At 39.4% G+C, this 22,710-nt stretch overlaps 1 protein-coding gene across 9 annotated transcripts in view; it reads right to left on the bottom strand.

The window, feature by feature from the left end:
* Positions 1–617: 617 nt before the first annotated feature.
* ELAVL4 (ELAV like RNA binding protein 4) overlaps positions 618–22,710 on the bottom strand; it is an 83,078-nt gene continuing 60,985 nt past the window's right edge. For all 9 annotated transcript variants that reach the window (XM_030494319.1, XM_030494315.2, XM_030494313.1 and 6 more), the window contains exons 3-7: positions 20,907–21,010; positions 10,561–10,714; positions 9,943–10,168; positions 8,508–8,546; positions 618–4,096 (exon numbers count right to left, since the gene is read on the bottom strand). In XM_030494319.1, coding sequence (XP_030350179.1) covers positions 3,769–4,096; positions 8,508–8,546; positions 9,943–10,168; positions 10,561–10,714; positions 20,907–21,010 — 851 coding nt within the window. In that variant the 3' untranslated portion in view covers positions 618–3,768. The remainder of the gene's footprint in view (positions 4,097–8,507; positions 8,547–9,942; positions 10,169–10,560; positions 10,715–20,906; positions 21,011–22,710) is intronic.

Below are 22,710 nucleotides of genomic sequence, written 5' to 3'. Positions count from 1 at the left end.
CCAAATCCTTAAAACTGGCAGAGTCCTTTCTCTTGTGTTACTACGTGAATTTTGATACAGCTCACATAAGAAAGTACCTTACGTGAATGAGATGGAGGAGAGCAGTAGCCAACCTGTGGGGAAATAATCTCTATCCACACTGGCCTGAAGTCAACAGCAAAATGACAGCATGTAGTGTCACATTTCTGTCTTACGAGAACCTAGAGTATATGGTGATTTTTGTATCATTGCTTTTCTGACAGTGTAAGGTACAAAGAAAGGACAGGAGAATAGTAGGCGATGAACCTGACAAATGCTATAATATAGATAGTGTTATAGCAAGCACTAGTTACTAAGGGTCTGTCGTAAATGGAAAGTGCCGTCTTTCTAAAAGGGGCTGGTGCATGTTACATTATGTATATATGTATATCATCAAAAGTGGTGTATATACATATATATAGATAGATGGAGGGATGATGTTTTTCAGAGCCAAGTCTTTATAAATAGTGCAAATTAATAACTTCTGCATTTTAGTGGGGCACAGTCTGGTTGATTTAACGATGAATTAAGCAAGCTGTACATTTAAGAACAAACTCATTCTGCGGCCTGAAATTAATTATTATAACCAACATGGTAGCTTAATCTCACAAAAACACGAGTTTATTAATAGGTGACGGAGCTGAAGAACCACACGGTCCATCCAGCCCTCTGATATAGTTTTCCTAATCTCAGTTACGAAATTCAACGCTGCAGTTTTACAAGGTACACATTCTCAATTAGTGGATGTTACAGAACAGAAACATGAAGTGAATATTTGTATTAATGGGATTCAAACAAGCCAACTGAAAGAAGTATCAACTCTAGTTATAACACATGGTGAAAAGAATCAAATGTGGCATGTGATCATATATATTGTTGTACAGCAGATATGTACACTGTTTCATACTGCATGACATTTGGTGCATATTCATAGAAAAGTCAAACTAAATGATGGCTTAAAAACTGTATTAACGCTGAAATTTGCTCGCTGCTTTTGTTAAGTGTTGAATATTGACTGAGTTAATATTTTCATTGTGTAAAAATACTGTATATAGTAGAAATCCTTCAATATCTTCCGCATTCAAATAAATGAAGTTACAGTTTGGTATTTGGTGTTCAACATCTTAAATTAAATGGCCGATTCTTTCTAACCTTCAGAAGGAAAAACAAACAATGAATATGCTCCGTCGGTTTGACTAGCATGTTTCAAGACCTTGCTTCTGAAATCAGACTCTAACATCTACCTCAACTGAGGTGCGCTGGGATTACTAAAACATCTGAACACGGTTAAAAAGGTGGAAAGTCCATAGCCATTCTACACACTTTCATTTATTGTCTGGACAATTAAAGTACAAATAATTCAAACACAACAAGGTTATGAAAAAAACATTTACAATACTTTCCCTCAGAAATGATCTAAACTAGCAAGGTTAACATGAAGTCATTCATTATAACTAAAGTATACAACTGCCTGGTCCTAAGAAAGATTTTTTAAATTATTATTATTATTCAGATAGTAAAACACATCGTAGAGAAAAGATTCTGACATGCCTTCCCCACTAATGCTTAGCAAATGCATCAAAACTTTCCCAGCAAACTGCGCTCATTCATAGCAGATGATGTATAAAGGTTTCCCTGAACATTGAATGAGTGTTCCTTTAAACTAAAATCTAACATTGTTAAAGTAAAAAACTGATAAAATTATGATGCAGCCTTTGCTTTAGTTATTTGTCTACTACAAAAGTTTGCCTCTTCAGTGTGAAAAAACAATACTTAGTCTACATGCAGTTAGTGGGTATAGCATGGAAAAAATGCACAAAATAAGCACAAGTTATAAATAACCATAACGTTTTATTACCATTAAGACTAAACTTGTATTGAAAAGATTTTATATAACAAGACAAGAAAAGCAATAGCAAATTTAACTATCAACTAGATTATGCATAGCGAGTAACTGTTTCTAGTACTCAGGGAAGAGCATGACCCTTTTTTGTTTTAAATATATAACCGTACAAAGCACAAACATACTAAAATGATCAGTGCACTGGACATGGGAGAGCACCCCCTCAGTCATTTTGTTCCCTTAGCTCTGTTTTCCCCAATCTGAATTACATTAAAATAAAGACCCAGTTGTTTTCTTTTCTACTGTGCAGTAAGAAAAAATATTCACAACAAACATGACAATATATCAAACAATATTTCTACACAAGTTACCTTGATACCTCTGTCACTTAAGTATCATAAGAAAACATTTTAAGACATATACAAACAAAACTAGCAAAGTGTTACAACTTATAATAAATTAACCAAAAGAAAAAATAACTTTATATATATATATATTTATATTATATATACACATACACACACAACAAAATGACACAATAATATGCTTCTTCCCATAGTTTAAGTAAACAAATAAGTAGACTAGCCAAACTAGCTATATTTGATTTTGGCCATATGCATCACATCGGCAATTAAATAAATAAGTGTTTCAAGCAACATAAACAGTGTTCCAAATGTGCCAACACAGCCCAATTATATTAGCTTGGGCTATAAAGTGAATTTGAAAATTCTTAACAAATTTAAAGCAAATGTATTTTTTCTAAACACATTACATTTAACTATGATACTAAGATATGTAAATAATTTTGTAGCACCTACTGCTCAAACCAAGGAAGTTTTTGATCAAAAAATTAATTTTTTTAACTTTTGTTCTGCTGATATCCCATACTGATGACTTAAAGAAAAACCGTCTTGCAACTCATCTCCTTGCTTTTGGGTTTTGACTGTGGGTAACTGCGTGCCTGGGAAGAACACTCTCCCGTACTGTATTTAATATTTTTATTACATGCTATGAAAAGATACGAAGATCATCTGTTTGTAGCCCATCCTTCAAAAAACAATCTACTAATCCAGTTTAAAACACACATCTTGATCTCTAAAAAGTTACCAGTGCAGTATGAACATGACAAAGTTGTCAATTTCCCCTAAATTAGCCAGTCAAAATATTTTTTTCTCAAATCCAGATTCTCTTGTAAAAATTCTTTATATTTTATAAAAATAGATTTTTCTTGAAACCCATTTTCAGCAAAGAGACCACCTCTTTGGCAACATTGTTAATGTTATTTAAATTGTTATGTCATCAGGTATCCCCCTCTACCCCATTCCCTAACAGAAGACTGTTTAGTTCACATGATACAAAAGAAAAAAGGAAAAATAAAAAAAGTTGCAAAATTATGTTTTTTTTTGCAATTTTTATTGTTCCTCTTTAATTTGTGTGGGGGGTTTACCAATCTGATTCAATCGATGTTTTTTTTGAAAAGAAGAAAAGAAAAGAAAAATCTTTTGTTCTCGCTTTTTAATCCCATTAGTTCGTAAAAACTGTTTGTTTTCTTATTTTTTTCAAATGAGTGAATGGTCATCTTAAAAAGACCCACCTTCAAGGAAGGTAGTAAAACTAGCTGGCCGGGTAAAAATCCCTGCACATTGTTATCTATGTATATTATATTCAACAACGACAGCTATGAAAGAACATTCAATGCATCAAAGGTTTTTTTTTTTTTTCTAAGCATTATAAAATCCTTTCCTGTTCCTCACAGGATATCCAATGTTTTAATACTTAGGCAACACTGGCTTATAAAGTCCATGGTTGAATATAAGCCTTGAAGAGTTTTTATTTTTTTTTTTTTGTTTTGTTTTGTTCGTATATATATTTATATATATATATTTTAGTAAGTAAGGATATGAAATTCAGGATTTGTGGGTTTTATTGGTTTTAAAGGAAACTTGCAATACTCTGTCTCCTAAACGGTATCCATTAAGGCTGGCAATCGCCATGGCAGCTTCGTCGTAGTTGGTCATGGTGACAAAGCCAAATCCCTTGCACTTGTTGGTGTTGAAATCACGGATCACCTTGACATTATTGACTGCTCCAAAGGGACCAAACAACTGCCACAGCACGCTCTCGTCGGAGTCGGGAGACAAGTTGTAGACGAAGATACACCATCCAGTCCCAGTGTGACCAGGGATATTCATTCCGACAAGGCTCGTCATACCATCAATTGTGATCGGAGAAAACCTACCAAGTAAAAAGATGGGTCTATTCTAAATATATCTCTTGGCACAAGCTACATGGAACCAAGACTTTAAAGTAAGTAAGCCAATGGTAATGAAGGTTCTTAATCCTATCCCTGGAAGATGACTACACTGCTACCTTTGGTCTCTAATTCTACTTAAGTGGAAGGGGGCTGTACCAGACCAAATCTGGGTATCGATGAGTCTCGCTTCAAGGATAAGCCCTACTTAGAGGTATACTAAGATCTAATAAAACAAAAATGCTTAAAGACAATCTAAGCCCAAAAGGGCCTGCAAATGCTGCTATAAACACAAGTTCATTTAAAGAAGCCTGTTGGAATTTGCTACTTATTCCCACCACTAAAATAACGTAGTTTCAGGGCAATGGAGATCCTAAACTTTACCTCTTACTAGCTGGTAATGAAAAAAAAACCCTAACACATTTAAGATTTTATTTCTAAAAGATTAATATGAAATGCCATTGCCAGGATTCAGCTGTAACAGTGGCCTCTTTACCTAAAAATACTAAATATCAGATTTAGAGAGATGTGTAACTCATGGATTTTAACTCCCCTCCTAACATAATCCTTAACTGACAGACACTGGGAAAAGAAATCCAGGTAATAAAGAAGTCTTAAAGCTGGCCATATATTCAAGGAGATTTATGCAACAATTGGATGGTAAGTAAAACAGTGCATAAACATAATTAATGAGCATGTCAACTAATACCTTCATACTGTGAGACTTCATGTCCATGACAGGCTCTTAGGTTCTTCGGGTGGTCAATGTAGAGACAAGCTGCTAGAAATCTTATACAGCTACCCTGACTTTTCCCTCCTCGTTGTCTTTTGGGACCAGTTTCCTTTAGCTTGAACATCTGAACCGGGAAGCTAAAGCCGGGTAGTATGTTTATGAACACAGAACCATCACACAGTAACACAGGCTGGGCAGGATCTGTAGACGTCATCTGATCAATCTCTGGCACGATGCGAGGATAACTTCTCAATTTACATCAGATGCTCATGGCCTTGCAGAAGGGAGTTTTGGAAGTCTTCGAGGATGGGAACTCCACTCCTGCAGCCCCTGCTCCAGGGCTCCACCATCCTCTCTGTAAATGATTTTCCCTTATACTCAGTTGAATTTCCCCTGCTCCTGTCACCTCTTGTCGTTTTGCAGTTGAGCTCTGAGAAGAGCTCAGCTTCATCTTCTTTCTACTGCCCCTTGTAGCTAGCTGAGGACAGCAGCTATGGGCTCAACTCTCCATTTGCCTTTCCTGAATTTCACCATGTTCCTCCAGCTTGTCAAGGTCTCCCCAGTGGCACCCATGGCCAAGAGCACAGTGACTGCCCCTGCTCCCTCACCAATTTAGTGTCACCCGCTAATGCAAGGAGGGCGCGTTGCAGCCTGTGACTCAGGTTATTAATGAAGATGTTAAGCAGTATCAGCCCTCAGGATCAACATAATTTTCCTTTCATCAGTTTAAAAAAAAAAAAGTGACATGCTTTCTGAAGCTACACTTTGGGATAGGTTTTAAAATAACAACTGCACAGAGGAAACGTCTTAATAAAAAAATCCAGTTTCACATGTACCTTCAATATGATGAGTTTTAATACCAGAACTGAATAATAATTCCTCAGGAGTTTGAGTGATGACTGAGGGAGTTGAGGGGGGAACTCAGCGCTGCTGAGTAAGCTCTTGCGCTCTCCAAAACTTCTCCTCTTACACTTGCAATATTTCCACACACATTTAGCAGTCTGCACAATATAATGCTGTGTATATTAAATAACCATAAAAGAAACCACACACCTGATGGCTGCCCACCATTCTGTCGATTCCTGATGGCACTTTACATGCATATTCAAGGAAAAAAGACACTTGGAATATATATCTTAAGCTGAGGAAAGTCACTGGGGTGTAGCTACGGTATAAATGAGCAGCTCAAAAACGCTCACAGCACTGGATCCTCAGACATACATACAGGTTTGCAGACAGTTTAATAAAGGTATGTGGCAATTTTCCAACTGAACTTCATTTTTGCAAATCCTACTCTCAACATCTTTTAGTTTCTCTCCCACATACTGAAACTAATAACATTATCATAATGGTTCAGCATGGCTCTAAATCACGGTATTTCCCCAGCTGCTGAAAACCAAGGAAGAAGCTGGACAAGGCCAATTTATACTGCTCCTTCCACCTTATGTGGAATCATATATGCGACAGCCAAGACCGAGAGCTTGTATAAGTCAACAGCTTCAACTTCTCCCTGAATTTGGAAGATGGGACTTTAAGCCCACTGCTGACAAGTGCCAACTGTGCTAGTAACATACATACATCAGAAAATGCTTCTCTTCTGCCATGTTTAAATTTAACATGAAGTACAACACTAGTGTATATGCTACCCTGAAAGTGATGTTTATTGTAAAATCTGGACAACCCAAAGCTGTGCGTGTCACAGAGTGTGTTACGGAGTTTTGCAGGAATGCTGCACTGATGTTAACGGTTAAAGTTTCATGCAATTCACTGGAGAGCAGCTTTTCCCTGGAAACCTTTAGGGAAGCAGCTTTCAGCTGCTTTCAGCTTTCAGCTGTTTATGTACCACGAGCACAGGAGCTGCCTTAAATCCAAGGAAACATGCACAAAACTAGTGCAAGTGTACTGACACAAACAGAAGATAAACTACTGCGTAAGTAGTTCTGCTACTAGCAAGTGACCTGGAATTAGCGTCAATAAAACCTCTGTTCCACGTCAACACATCTCCTTTTCCAGCAGTACCACATACTTGATACAGGGAAGAACGAACCAACCCTCAAACCCAGGAATGTCACACTACAGAGGCAGTTTCAGAAGTTTTTATCAATACACTGGGTTTTTTTGTGACCCTCCGCCTATAAATACAGGGTTTGCTAGTGCAAGTTTTCAAGATTTGCTGGGAGGAGATACAGACTAGTTTAAGATGCCTATAAAACACTATTGTGATTTAAGACCAATACTACTACAGTCTCTGAATATTAAGAAAGCAGATGCATAACTTATAAAGGCAGGTAACTCATTCTCCTTCCCTCTGCTGGTCTTATGACATCTGAGTTCATACCCTCACTAGTTCAGACTGAACCCTGTTTGTCCTGCACCACACCAGCGCAATTCTGGGGAAGCAACAGCAGCAAAAACCAAGGGAAAACTCCTGAAACAAACCCATCCTTCTGACACTGACCTGTACCTGACAGATACTTGACACTGAGAGCTTTGCCGTGTTTTTGGCAATGTACCAAGAAACAAATGAGATAGGAGAACGCAGGAAAAGCGGTGTGTGATAAAATCAGGTGGCAAGTTCTGACTCATCACATCACCATCACCACTAAGGATACTGCAGATGTAATAAATGTACTAATGAACACCAGAAGTAGTGCTTCTGGAAGACAGGCTGCCTCTGTTCTGGCTATTCCTTTTTGTGAGTAGTCTTAAGATTTGCATAATAGCTACCGTGGCAGTAGTTAAAACCCATGCTACTGCCCACTACTTGCTAGCGTAAAGATATACTTACCATGCCACTTTTACAGGATGAGCTTTAAAAAACAAGCCCAAATAATTTTCAAGTGTTGTGAGCAGACCATTTCAGAAGATTAAGAAGCATTTTCTCATCTTAATTGTGGGGTATGGCTGGACATCTTATGGTAACATCAGGAATAAGACTATACCGTTATTTTGCCGTAAGGTTCGCTTGCGTTGATGCGTGCCATCAGAAGAAACACTAACACGTCAACTCATTTTAGCTATCAAACACTGAACATACCCATGAAACAGCATAAATGTCTATCACACATGCGTGCACATACATACAGACACATAGAGCTATTTTAAACAAAAACGAAATCTCAAGCACTGAGAAAATTTCAAAGTATTAAACCTGTAACAAAAGAAATTTAGGGCTGATTAAGGTGCAGACAGCTGTATTTTCAAGTCAATCTTAAGCCAGATGTAGGAGAAAGAAGATCTTAACTGTGAGATTTAAACAGCAGCAGCATAATTCCGTTTTAGACTATTTAGATTTCTATTATCAAATCAGAGATTAGTTAAAAACTTAAGTTAATGGTTCTGGTGCTAAATGGTGCTGGAAAAAGCACCATTTAGCAGGGTGACTGTAGTTTCAATGCTGGTAGCTGCTGCACCTAAACCATTTGAGAAGCCCACCTGTAAATGAAAACAAAAGGTGAAACAAAAAACCCCACAGAATTTGCATGTGTGGCCTTTAAAGTAACAAAACCAACTGAAGTCCAAACTTAAAAAGAATTTGACATGCTGGTGGAAGAAAAGAAGGAATTAAAAAAAAAAAATAAAGTTAGTGAATTAAAAAAAATAAATTGTAGCACCAATCTGTGCCAACACGGACATCTGGCAATCTGTGGAATTCTAATTACCTCTTTACGCCATAGGCCATATTAAGCAAATTGTCCAGCCTGAAAAGAGAAGGAGGGTCTTTGGGTTAATGTCTCACAGATGGCAAGATCGCTCAATGGAACTATTATTAATAGCGTTCCATTTTCAAAGAAGAAACGTTCAACAAGTTTCCCACACATCTAAGGAGCCTAACAACTCCCAGCCTGCTTTGTTAAGTCTGAGGTTGTGCTTCAATTTCCACCACAGCATTTATTTTTAACTTGTCTACAGTTTTCGTGAAAATCTTCATTTCCAGGGTTTGGTTTTTAAAAAAATCCACTTCTGATTTGTCCTTTTTAGACAGTGTTAGTATGAAATTTGTGCAAATAGTTCAACTATTCACCATATATTTACAGTTAACTTGGAAATAAAATGTTACAGTCCAAAATTGCTAGAATTGGGAAAATTATTGATTCTAACTACTTTAACATAATACTCTCCACACTATATTACATCTATTTAGTATTAATCCTCCATGATATGTCAATCTAATCTAAATGACCACCAAATTTTATACAGAATATAATCATCTGCTTTCTGTGAGAGTACAATAAAGACCTTCTGTCCATGGAAGGATTCAGTGATAATCTCAATGGACACAGCTGCGTGCCAAAGACACAAAACCAACTGTAAATTTAATGCATCCGATGACTTTTTTTAATGATCTTGAATTCATTAGCACTTTTCATCACTGAAAACCTAAATATACTTTTAAAAAATTCTCTAAAGCCAACATGCAACTCAGTTATGTATGTCCAAGTTTCTTTTTTGAAGGCACACCTTTTATTTGAATGCTAGGTTGCCTGAACATTACTAAATATCAAAGTAATGAGGACATCAAGTATTGCTAACTCTGGCTTATGTGTCAGAAGGAAACAGTATATTGAGAATGCAAAGCATAAAACATCCCCGAAAGCATCTGAAGAATCACACCAAAGACTAATGCAAGGTCTCTTTATACTAAGAGCAGATATCTCAGGCTAATAAATTTAATGATACTGCTGCTGACTGGAACAGACTCAGCTTTTTTCCTGCTACCAATCCACTGTCATTAACATCAAAGTCTAAGCTGCATCAAAACTGTAATAATACAGCAGAAAATAAAAGCATTACCAAAAAAAAAAGGAGAAAGAACAGAATAGTTGCTGCTCATTTGATTATCAGTGTAACTCTTATTCTGTCCTCCCTTTTTCTATGAACTTTCATGAGATCTGATTGTACAGTACTTCAGCTGTTTTAGTAAATACAACATGACTACTGCTGTCAGCAGATTTTCCTCCTCATTCTCCAGGAAAGAATATTTAATTTTACAAAGAAAATCAGGTCAGCCTACACAACTAAAGCATATTTTCCTGCGTAGCACCTGCCCCACATTGTCATCGCTGGTGGAACTTCAGTTCTTTTCCAGGTAATTACCTGAATCTCTGAGCCTGGTGGTGAAGTGGTCCAGGGTAGCGTCTGTTGGGAGACTGATACAGCTGTGAAAGGAGTGCCTGGCTTGTTTTCTGGCTGGGGTTATTGGCAAACTTCACAGTAATTGGTTCTGTAGCACCACTAGGCTTCTGGCCATTTAGTCCCTTTATGGCTTCTTCTGCCTCTATTCTCTTATCAAAACGGATAAATCCCACACCTCGAGAAACCCCTGGGAAGTAAAGACATGTGAACAGATGAATATTTGTAGGAACAGCCTTATCTATGTAACGAACATGAACTCAACGTTTGTTGTCACTGCACAGAATACATGGCTTGCAATTAAGGAAAGTCCTACAAAGAAAAACACTCTTCCCCAACTGTGTTCTCCAAAATCAGCCCCTACCATATTTAATATAACACTTTGAAGTAAACATTTTGTATTTTAAGGTACCTCATTAAAAAGGTAATAGTTATGCTCCAAACAGTTACAACACTCAAAGAACCAGGTACTGCATTTTACACTAAAATTCACATTGTCTTGAAACCCAACTGCCAACAAGTGTTTACAGCTTTGCCATTTCCAGAAAAACATGCATCTACCAAGAAAAGTTTTCTTTTAACCTGTGACTTGATCAACCAGAATCCGTGAGGTGATGATGCGCCCATATTGTGAGAATAACTGCTCTAACTCTTTCTGGGTCATTGTTTTCGGAAGGCCGCTGACATACAAGTTCGCATCTCTGATTGATGCTGAACTTGGACGGGCATACGACACCTATGGAGTGAAGGAAAGGAAAGACATATTAGTAAGCTAGAGCCACCCCTTGCATTTCAAATGGACAGATTATTTTCTGTTCTTTCACAGGCAAGAACCCTCAAGTTCAGATGTTACCTGTTCTGCAAAACCAACAAAGTCAGGAAAGGCTGGAAGAACAAAGAAGAGCTAAAGAGCCTAAGAACAGACACGAAGGCTCTTCAAGTGCAGCCATAAAATAACTATTATTCAGAGGTAGATTAACATGCAACTTCCTACGCATGGCTTTGTAAATTTACCCCTATAGGTTGTGGGTGTATGGATGATTTACTGTATCCAACATAGCACTCCTAAGTTCCAGTATGTTTTTCTACCCAGCCCCCCCAAGAGTCTGAAACAGATCAGGTTATTTGTGGAGTGATCTTTTGTGCTATTTCTCTTTGTGTCTTCATCCTGAGCTGGCAAGATCTGTTCTGGATGAACAGTAAAGCACTGGTGAAATTAGACTAAATGAACATCTGCTCAGGGAACTGTATACTGACACCCATTGTCGTATCTGCAATTCATCACAAGAAGTTCCCTTGCACTGGAAGCCCAGAACCAGACCACAAAATATTATGACCAAGCAAACAAGAAAAATCTAGTTGAGTTCCAACTGCATGTATGCTGTTGGAAAATTATTAAATCAAGACTCTCTCAACTGCTCTTCTATCCATGAATCAGATTTATAATTATAATATGTGCATAAAAAGCCTTCTGCACTTTTAAAATATATACATTCAGAATACACACATTTAACATAACAAAAATACTTCCTGGATAAAGCTTTAATGGCAAGTATTCAGTGTGGATCGTGAAGAATTGCTTTGCAGCACATCTGAAATAGCATTGGATCCAGACCTGAATATTTTGCACTTCATCTTGACTTATTTAAATATCAACAGATCAGTACATTCCTGCATTATGTCTTAAAATGTGTCTTGGAAGGAAATGGAGGGGTCCCCGTCATGAATACAATGCATTCAGCAATTGTCTTCCCTTTTTCCTGAGCCTTAGCCCAAACACAAATGATGTCAAATGGATGTCTTTGTATGTTTTATGTGTCAAAGAGTTGTCTTTATGTGCTCCACACCTAAAAATAGATGCTGACTCAACACAGAAAGTGATGTTAATGACTAATATTTGCTTCCACAATCTTTGCATAATAGCAGACAAACTCCCAAAGATTTTAGATTTGAAGGTTTTTGGCAACTTCTTTATAACTTATATGTTGGTACATAACCTTTTAAATCTAACATTTACATTTAGAGGGAAGGTGAAAAAAAATTAGGGAAAGAAATGTGCAAAAGAAGTTAGATAAAAAATTTGCATCAACTGAGGCAAGCTCAGGCACTCAGCACAAGGCACAAGCAGACCTTCTGACCAGAGAAACATTCAGGTGCTGAGATCAGTGCTGAAAGGGAGATGGATACTGGAGTGGAAACTGTTTTGTGCCTCAGCGATTCAGGACCTGAAAGCCCATGAGCTCCTCATGGGGTGCAGCATTTAAGTCACTTAACTGCTGGTCCCAAACACCCCTGGTACTGCAGGACCAGAATATACATGGCACCACCTGACTTTTATGTAACTAAGATCAAGCCAGGTGCTTGGGGAAACCACGGATAACTGCGCTGTGCTTCTGCTTAAAATCACTGGTTTTGACTGTGCTTGGTTGGGTAGTCTCATGTCAGTGGCTTTTCACTCATACCCTGTGCCGGGGCATTCGGAAAAGCAGACTCTCTCCCGCTCTGCAAATGCCTTACCTTGAGAGGGTACTCAAAGGGTTCAGACACCTACAGTTTAACCTACTTCAGGAATAACAGTTTAAAAAACACTTAAGAGCCTCTCTGGAGTGGAGGTAGGGACCCTACCTATTCCTCAAAACCGAGAGCTGCAAAATTAATAAAGTTCCTGGGAAAACAGCCAGGGGTTTCCTTTGGGTTTTCTCACTCTGGCACATTCATTAACCAAATGCCATGTTACAGGAAAGATGAAAAGCATTGGGATATGCAAAAAACACTGCTTCCCAGAGCACCAAGTGCCTAACATTTTATATATATATTTCTACACAGAGAAAACGCTCTGCTCTTGTAGGCCCTGCAGACACATACAGAAAGGGGAGACTCCACATACTCAAATCATATGTAAACACCTATCGCCACACAGGTCTACTTTTTACTTCCTCCTGCAATCAAATATTCAGGTTGCAGGGGAGCCTGGGCCAAAGAAAAAAGCTGCCAAAAGCAACTCAGCCGTCTTTAAAAGCAAGGAGAAAAGGTTGTGAGCTGAATGGACTCAAAGCTAGCGATGTCAATTATTTATCTGCTTTTGAATCTTTTTCATGTTCCCTCTCAGGTCAGCCAATGACAAATCGATCAGTTAGGCTGTGCCATCCTGCTTTCAAGCCATTATTCAGTTAGTTCTGAGGATGGGATGTCTTCCCACGTATTAGCTATCAAAGGAAGAAATCGCCCACCCTGGCCCTCCACTAGACCAGAAGCAACTTGTGCTGTGAAAGTTAAAATGGGAGCCAAAACCAGCTCCCATTTTAGCACTGAAAACCACAAAGCACTGGGTGAGGATACTGCATTAATTCTTTATATTCACACTTAAGAATGATTTTCTTGCTCATGGCAGTGTTAGTGCCCTATAATGAAACTGTGTGCTGAAAAAGGAAAGAATATGGAAATCCTAGCCACCACAAAGAAATTCAAATAAATCAGCTGGAGAACACCAAACTACTGTCTGACCCAGGCATTTCTCAGCATTAAAATGTATGTCCGCCTGTATGACAGTTGGAGGTCAAACGGAGTTATTTTGCTGTGTAAGATCATTTAGGAGTTCTTCAGTCCAATTTGCAAGGAAGATAATAAAATATTGTACAATTTATTTTATGGCTTGCTGGCCTCTGATGTTAGTTTCTATAAATTTATATATTAACTGTGAAAATCTTTCGCCAGGATGTTTCTCATCTGACATTGAACTGTGTAAGGGCTTCTATTTGGTGTAAACAGCCATCTCAAGAGTCTGCACCACTGTCTCCAAACACTAATGCAGAGTCATGAGGTCCAGCATTTCATATCTTCCATGGTAATGCACAAATCTGTTTGGGAGCACAGAAAATATCGCCAAGTAATTATCTTCCCTATTGATTTCCTACCCATTTTGCCACATAGAAAACTGAAAAATTTCAGACCTCGAGACTCTTCAGAAGGTAAATTGAAGCAGTCTGGTCTTTCCAAGTCAGAGCCCACAGCAAAGGCACCCAGAGGCATGAACGCATCCCATTTGTCTTACAGACATGAGGTACTGGACGTGTAACAGCAACCATTCAAACACTGACATTTAACCACCTCACTGCTGCTCATACTAAAAGATGCCTTCAGATCATATGCTAATCCTGGACTTTTCAAACATTAAGTCCATTTCTAGAAGTCTCATCCCAAAATTCAACTCCAATCTGCTCCGATGAGGAACAGCATCATCCTTCCCTGAAGGATATGACTGCCAGCCCAGCCACCCTGCGCCGGTCTAAACAGCTGCTGACAAGCAAGCTAGCAGCTCACGTCTTTCAAAACCAAAACTTCTCCCAAGGAGATGTACATCTTGATCTGTACCGACTGTTACTCACCTGGTGAACCTGACACTAGTCACGAGCCTACTTCTAGTTCTGCACGGCAGCACGGGCATCCACAGGCCACCAAACCACCTACCGATGGTACCTACAATCCCTGGGACATCTCTCCAGCCACGAGCAGATATGGTGCAGTCAGTGCTAAGTGACTACCTGGGCAGCTTTCAAAAGAGTTTGTCTAACATTCAAAACTTCTTGGTGACCTCAATTCTGAAAGATTTTATCTCTCTGCGTGACACACTCCAAGATGTAGGATGCCTTTTGGGGTGAGTCACTTTGCTTTTTTCCTGCCTGAGGTCCAAACGTGTAAAATGGGGATGACCCTTCCTTCACTTGCTGCCTTTTGTTCCACTAGTACACACTGGAAGTGATTTAACACGACCGCTCAAAGAGCCTGACATGTAATAAGCACAATCCTAGTTGTTTCACACACATACGGAACTAGAAGCAAAATCTGCTTAACACCAAAGGATGGGCTATGGCCAGAAGAGATGTTTCCCACAACCACTTCCAGGCCCTCGTCCATGCCCTACTTCTGTGCAAAAACAGAGATTTAAGAAAACCTCCTGTGCTTTGTCAGAACAAGCACACACAAAGGCTCTCTGGTCCAGAGTCTGGAATATTTTCATATCCATCACTTGCACTGCTCTGTCTTTTCTCTTCTCCAAGCCCTTGGCTGGGGGATAGAGGGGAGTGACAATGCACTTTACTGTTGAGCAATTCAATGTCATTTTACTGGGATTAATTATGATTGCAGGTAAGATACAACAGTCTATCCCATCATTTCAGGAAAGACATCCACAGGTAACAACCTAGAAGCACTCCGGCTGTATCAAGAGCACAGCTAAGAGAAATAATTGCTCTGGCTCTGTGGGATGAAAAGGACTCATTGGCAAAACTGAAGCAGTTAAAAGAAAACTCGATTAAGAGAAGATGCCCAAAACTAACAGATTCAGACTCTCTAGTGTCTGCTGAAAGCAGCAGAACCAAATCTGAACTTTAAAACGTGGCTCTGAGAAGTCCTTTGAACTGCAGCATCACTACAGGCACTAAGGGTGGAAGAGGATTTGTTAACAAGCACTACAAAGATCCAAAAGGTTACGCAGACAGAGGCTCCTGAAGAGCAAAAACAAAGTCAACTTAGTTGAGGCTTTCCAGGTTTGTGGCATTTTTAGTTTCTTGTCCAAGGCTTTGCCTCAGGGTGCAGTAATCACAGCTAATGACCCCTCCTTGACTAACTCTGAGCTACCACAAAACAGAACAAGCGATTACTTAAATTTTAAGAGGAACTACAGAAGAACTGCATCCCAAATCTACAGCTTCCAAATGGCTGTAATCTGAATTTTCGGGGAAGGAAAGCAGTGTATACTCTTTCACACCTCTCCCCTCTGCAAAGCTTTGCTGGAGCTGGGGGGAAATGCAGCCAAGGGCATGTGAAGGCAGATGACATCTGAAGGCTGACATCAGACATCACACTGTGTCCTTGTACACATGGGGGGCCCAAAGCAACTGCATACATGGGGAAACTTGAAAATGCAAATCCCTCATTGCCACATCCAACATGTTCAGCTCTTCCCAGTATTTTCCACCCCCCAAACCCGCCACCTCGTCTCCCTCACAGAACACCTAAGCCCCCTCTGTGACATCCCAAGCAGTCTGGGATGGGGTGCAGAAGATGTTGCTCTCTTCCCCACTGCTTGCTGCCGCAGCCTTCCTCCTTCTCTGCCTGATGCTTCCCATGCCTCCTTCCCTGCTGAGCGTGACTGGAAGGCAATCTTTTTGACAAATGACTTTGTACAACGGAGAACTCTGAGGTTGCTGTTATTTGGCTACCCTACAGTGACAAGATAGTTTGTCTTTTTGTGGACAATTACAAGAATTAACATGGACAGATTTAGAGCCTGAATCTTGCAGAAATATCTGGCATTTCAAAAAACGCCTGAGAGACCAAGATAAATAGCAAGATCTTTGAGCAGCAATGTTACTACTTCATTTCCAGAAAACTCTTTAGTACTTTCTCCCACAGCCCTACTTGCTTGTATTTTGAACTAGGACCATCCAATCCCATTGATCAAAATGGGAGAATAAAGCAGAAATAAACGTTTTTAACAATGAGAAGTGTTTAAAGAGCAGTAGCTATATTCCATGTTACTTATTACCCAAAAATTAAAATAATTAGAGAAAGCCTCAGACCACAGAGAAATAATCCTGTCTGTTTGGTATTTTATAACAGAATGGTCTGGGTTGGAAGGGACCTTAAAGCTCCTCCAGTTCGAACCCCCTGCCACGGGCAGAAACACTTTCCACTAGACCAGGTTGCTCCAAGCCCCGTCCAACCTGGCCTTGAACACATCATCTGATAGATCTGATGGATTTCAAAACTGGAAGGCATCAAGGGCTCAGAGAACCCAGATTCCTTCTCCCCTCACCGGAGACTTCTCCCTTTGCTCCAGCAGTGTCACAGTGTTCTACCTGCTCCTGCCAGGGAAGAAAGGAAAAAATACCTATTTCTCACGCAACAGAGAAAAGGAAGGAGATGGGGACACAAGACTGCACTTCAGGGGGTCACCGGCTGTTTTTAGATTTCAAACTTCCTTTCAAAACTCTGTTCCATCCTTGTTCCAGTGTCCCCCAACACGAAGCCAGGTCACCTGAATCCCCATGTAACGCCTCCTTCGCATCCTTTCAGTCGTCGTCCTTTTTCCAGGGCAAAGCAGCACAGCTGAAACAATCTGTACCCCATGCATCACACATCTTGTTTTGCTTCTGATATTTGCAACTGAATTGCCAGGCAATCTTCAACAGCAGCAGTGACCTTTCATATGCTCTTATGGATGGGCAAATTTAATTTCTAAAAATAGATTAAATTTCTGGAATATATATTTATTTCAACACAAGCTGTATCTCCCCTCATTCTAAGCTGTTTTGTTGAATTATATCAAGCTTTAGCTGTAAAAATAAAGTGAAGCCTTTCTCCCTCACAAGATGCTGCTGCTGCTACGAAATGGCGTAAATAAGATATGCACTACGATCAGCTGAGGAGGAACATAAAGTGTACCACCTATTACCACCAAATGCATAACACTTCCTTCAATGCTTTCCCCAAACAGATATTCTGTAAATAGTCACCTCTCAACTTTGACTTCAAAGGCTGTCATTGCCTTCAATAAAATGCACACAAATATTTTAGCTGCTACAGTAAAAACGGATTATTTATTGTAACAATGAAATAATAAAAAGAACATTTCTGGAGTTATTTTAGTCCGCACATCTGAGAGCAGGCTGTGCCTAGCTGTTTTGCTGATCCTGCTGTAAAACCAGTTCCTCCTGTGACTGCATGGCTGTTTTGCAAGGCATCAGGAGAGAGAGAACATTAAGCTGCCACAAAAATGTTACAGAAGTGAAAAGGACAGGATTTGAGGACACATGCAGAATATATATATATTTAAACATGAATTAAGCCCTGTGGGGTCAAAAATGAGTGCAAATCTGATGCCCCAGGGCCAGCTCGTGTTCAGTCTAGGTGCAAGCAACAGCAGAGCTTATGACTGTTTGAGCAAGGAAATGGACACAGCCAGCAGGGCCAAGGTGACCTTGGCAAACACAAGTAATTTGCCCTGTAAAGTAAAAGGGCTTTCACAGATTATTCATTTCAACTTCCCATCAAAAATACCTTCCAAACAAAAGGTAGGCAGAGAAACACTACCTGCAGGGCTGCAGCTATGCAGTGTATGCGGGCAGAGGCCAAGGTTCAGCCTATCCATGAACAGGACATCACAGATTCATTCTAGGGCATAAAACCCAACCACACTCAAGAAGAAAACAGAGTAAAGTAATGCTCAGTACTTTTCCAGCTCAATGTTATTCTAGTATTTAATATTTTTCAGCCTACAGAACTATATGCCACCAAATCCCTTCCTATATGTTCTTTTGAGACAGGCTTTTTTAATGCACCAAAAGTGCATTTTTAATAACTGTAAAGGGCATCTAGCTAAAGTAATCTGCTCTGGTAATTACATATAGTAATTCCACGAACTAAAATACTTCAACCTTATAATGAATCACAGTGAGATGCTGGAAAAGGGTGTGTGGGGGGCAACAGGCGAGCTAGGAGACTTCAGCAGTGCAGAGCACGATTTCCCCTTGCTTTGGAACCTTTTGGAAACCAGGGACATCTCCAGCGACATGAATGCTGCCAGGAGCAGCAAACCCACATGATTCACTACTCAGCGTGAACATTGGGAAACCTCCATCCCCATCACACAGTACCAGACCTAATTTATGAAGGTTTCTAAGAGCAAAACATAATTAAAAATACAAAAAGAACCCCAAAGGGCTAAGAGGAGGTAATCACATGCAATTCTGCAATTAAAAATTGGGTTGGAAACTGCTAGTTATGTGTCCATGTGTCCAGAGCTTTGTTATTTGAACAGAAGGCACCCTTAGGTTGGTTTTAGGCAGCTGCGTAAACACTTACCTGAGAACAATTTTGTTTTAAAAAAACCCTACACACATCTTCCCAGTCACTGAAGAAATAACGCTGCTCCTGTGCATGTCAGTTAGGTCAATCTCTTTGGCTATTATTAAACAGCTTTCAAGAGCCCAAAAAAACATCATGTATTCTATGAAACTCTACTGGCTAATAATAAGCATGAAACCCCCAAACCTAATAAAGCACTTGTATTTGTAAAATATATACTGAATTAAAAAAAAGAAAAAAAAAAAACATTCTGCAAAGATGTTTCAGCATAGGAAGTTCCTGGGTAACAAAAATCTTACTATACATGATAAAAGGCAGGCATAATGGTTTAATTTTGCATGTGGGGAGAAATGTAAAACAGTAATTGGGGTACGCTGGAGTTTTTGGAGGCCTTTTTGTAGGTTATGTTTCCTGTAACCTTGGAATCTTACGAATATAATAGCATTTCTCTGGCTCACAAAAAAACCATAGAGGCAAAGCAACACAGGTACTTAGGACAAGAAATGTAGTGCCTTCGCTAACACTGAATAATGGTCAAAATATGAAAGTGCTGCATTAAAATCTGATCTAAATTTTTCAAGTTCTACTCAGTTTTTAATGAAGTATTTAAAAGATAGGTTAGTACTTTCAAAATATTATGTTTTATCCTGATAATGTGCCTTCAAACGCAATTTGGAGAGCGACTTACTGCTCAACTTTTCACTGTAAGCAGGAACTGCTGAGTCCAAGCATGTGTTGCCACCTGCAGCAGTAGATAAGACGGCAGATTTTGCTGCTTTGCCTTACATACTCCTGTAAGTTTTTCTCTTTAACTCTACAAAACCATGCTGTGAGCATTTTGATATATGGCCCACATATACACCTATGGGATGTAACCTGCTTTGTCTAAGGGAGGTTTGGAAAAAGCCTTCTCTACGTAATCCATGCAGCTACTCCACCACTTGCATAACCTTCCACTCCTGACTTTTGCTCCCCACTAATCAAAGAGATCAAGGGAGAACTTGCTTGAAACAATCCTTAATGATGCACAGGATCTTTTTGCTTCAGGGAATGCCACTTCATCCAAACCAAAACCTTGAGTGAGAAAGGGTAAGTACAACTGAAGCATTGACCATACAGTATCCTTTTTTTGCAAGGTAAGAAATCACTGACATTATTTGTACCAGTTTTTTCAGAAGTAAAATTTCTATTTTTATATTCTTTAACATTTTTGGCTTTGGAACAGAGGTTAAGTGCAGCATATAAATTAAGAAAATGGTACAAATTGAAAGCCAGCATTCAAATATGATCAAAGCAGTTTCAGATAATTTGAATCAGATCTGCTGTTTGTTCCTCTTCAATTTTTTGATTCACATTCCTTAAGCTGTATTAGTTGTCAGAATTCAGGATGTGGAAATCTTCCATAAGCTGTTTCAAAAAAGCTTCATCAGCCATGCAGCACAAAACGTGATAGTGTAGAAACTTGCTGTTCTTGTGAGACCACTAAAGAAGGTTGTTGAATAACTAATGGTCTATTACAACAATGAAATGAGAGACTTCAGTGGGATCTCTGAAGCCTCCTGCTTTTAAAAGAATATATCAAACTAAGGATGTGAAAATTTTTGTTGTTGTTGTTTTTTTGTTTGGGATTTTATTGAGAATGACATATTTTAACTTCAGAGAAACATACTTTCAACACCTAAGTGACATGAGTGTCATTAAAAGAGAGCTCCATGTTAAGGTGTTTCCCATTAAAACATCAGAAAATGTGTAACTCACAAATACATTGTCACCTACTTCACCTCTGTTTATGGATAACAGTATCACTACAGCTGTTTTATTCCACATTTAAGCCTCACTGCAATGATTTAAGGAGCTTCCTGTTACTTTTCCCCCTTGAACAATAGTAGCAATTTCAAAGAGAGAATTCATCTTCTGCATGTCCTCCCATTGTTCCAAGGAGGAGCTCGTTAGTTCCCCTTACAATGGAGATTAAAGTAGTGATGAAATTGCCAGAAATTTTCTTTCAACTACTTTCTCCACTTCCTGAATTGAGCAAAAGGTGTTTTATGCTGTCTTACCTTTATGGTTTTGGTCTGGAGTCTGAGTCCATTTAAAGTGTTAATGGCTTTCTCTGCATCCTTTGGATCAATATAGTTAACGAATCCATATCCTAAACTCTGCCCTGTTGAAACAAAGAGAAAAAGAAAGAACAACTCAGTATTTTTAAGCACAGGAACAGCTTCCAAGAGTGGGAACGCAATGTTCTTACACTGTCTGTTTCACCACTCATTTCCCCTATGGCTTCTATGCCATTCTTTACCATTTTGTTAGCTCCTTAATACAGTAGAATCCAACATAAGAATTTTAAACTGCTGCTCTGAAGATCATACATTAAAAACAAGAAGGAACAAGCACCCACCTTGACTTCCCCTGGATTTTACAAAGAAGCGTGGATGAGGCTTAAGAGCAGCAGAATTGTGGAACAGCTTTGTATAATAGTTCCTAATAAAAGTAACTGGCTGCCCTGCCAGAGCAGTAACGAGGCCACCTCTTAAAAATGATAATACACACAATTCTGTGCTCCTGTTCATAAATAAGTTTGTGTTTAAAATGCAAAAATTAGGAAACAGCACTTTAACACTAACCTTGAAAATGCAAAAATTAGGAAACAGCACTTTAACACTAACCTTGAAGCAGCTGACTGACAATCACCTTTACATCCTCTTTTACTGCTCAGTGAGCAGCCAGTAAATAGGAAGAGAAAGGACAGATCAAATTGCAGTAGGATAAGAGACTGCATTAAAGCTTTCCTCCACGTATTAGGGATGACAGCAAAACCAAAACAGTACAAATGCTGCTGCACACGGGATGGCAGGAGCCCACTATAGCAGCCAAAATAATTTCAACAGCTTCTGTTTTACTAGTGAGATCTGTGTTTGTGTTTGCAGGAGAAAGAAAAGACCTGGTTAATAGCTGGGATAAGTAACAGGGAGCCGGACAGGCCGTGCTGTTAGCACAAGAGACAATCATGCACTGAAGCGCAGGGACGGAGCTGTGGGTCTGCAATGGGCTGTGAGAATCCACATCAGAGAAGCACCTTTCCCTGATTCTCAAGTAGCATCAATTCTATTAATGCAATGTGACAGACAGCCGCTTCCAGATCCCTTCTTGAGCCTCCTACTGAAGTTATTTTGCACATTTGGAAAACACAGCAATTCTTATGGGCTTTTTTTAAAGGCACATAAACTTACACACATGCACAGATAATCAAATTTCAAGAAAAAGCAAGCCCAGGCAGGCAAGCAAACAGTCCTGTATTTCAAGCATGCTCCTTCTCAACCCTCCCAAGGAGAAAGACAGCACTTGCAGAAGATTTCTATCTGCAGCAGCAGCAAAAGGCGACCCAGCTCCTGCTCACCAGGAGAAAGTGGAGGTTGGGAAAGCAGCTGCACACCAAGTGCCTTGATGTACCCTGGAGGCACGGATCCTGCCTCCTGAGCACAAAGCTTTGTTTCTTTGTCTCCTGGACTACAAAAAAGCATCTGTGTGTTTCTCAAAGTCAGACGCCACCAGAAATACAGCATTTGCTGCAACACAAATACGGGGAGCACTTCTGTCGTACGAAATCAGATCAAAGCGCTAAAAGCTGCTAACTATGCAATGGAAGACCTTAAAAATCCAGTGAAACACTGCAATTCATGCCTTAAAATGCCCACATCCCACATGCAGGTATAAGGAAAAAAAATGGCAGTTTTAACCTACAATATATCCAGGGAGCAATTCCATCCAATCAATTTAACTTCAGAAGTAAGTATTAAAACGTATTCAGTCTTCCTGGAGAGCTGAATTAATCTCCACAAAAATATTCTTACTCCAGTTACA

Source organism: Strigops habroptila, chromosome 8 (assembly GCF_004027225.2).
Source record: "Strigops habroptila isolate Jane chromosome 8, bStrHab1.2.pri, whole genome shotgun sequence".
In the NCBI taxonomy this organism is placed as follows: domain Eukaryota; kingdom Metazoa; phylum Chordata; class Aves; order Psittaciformes; family Psittacidae; genus Strigops; species Strigops habroptila.
Note: the sequence above shows the minus strand (reverse complement) of the source record. Positions and strands in the feature narration are given on the sequence as shown.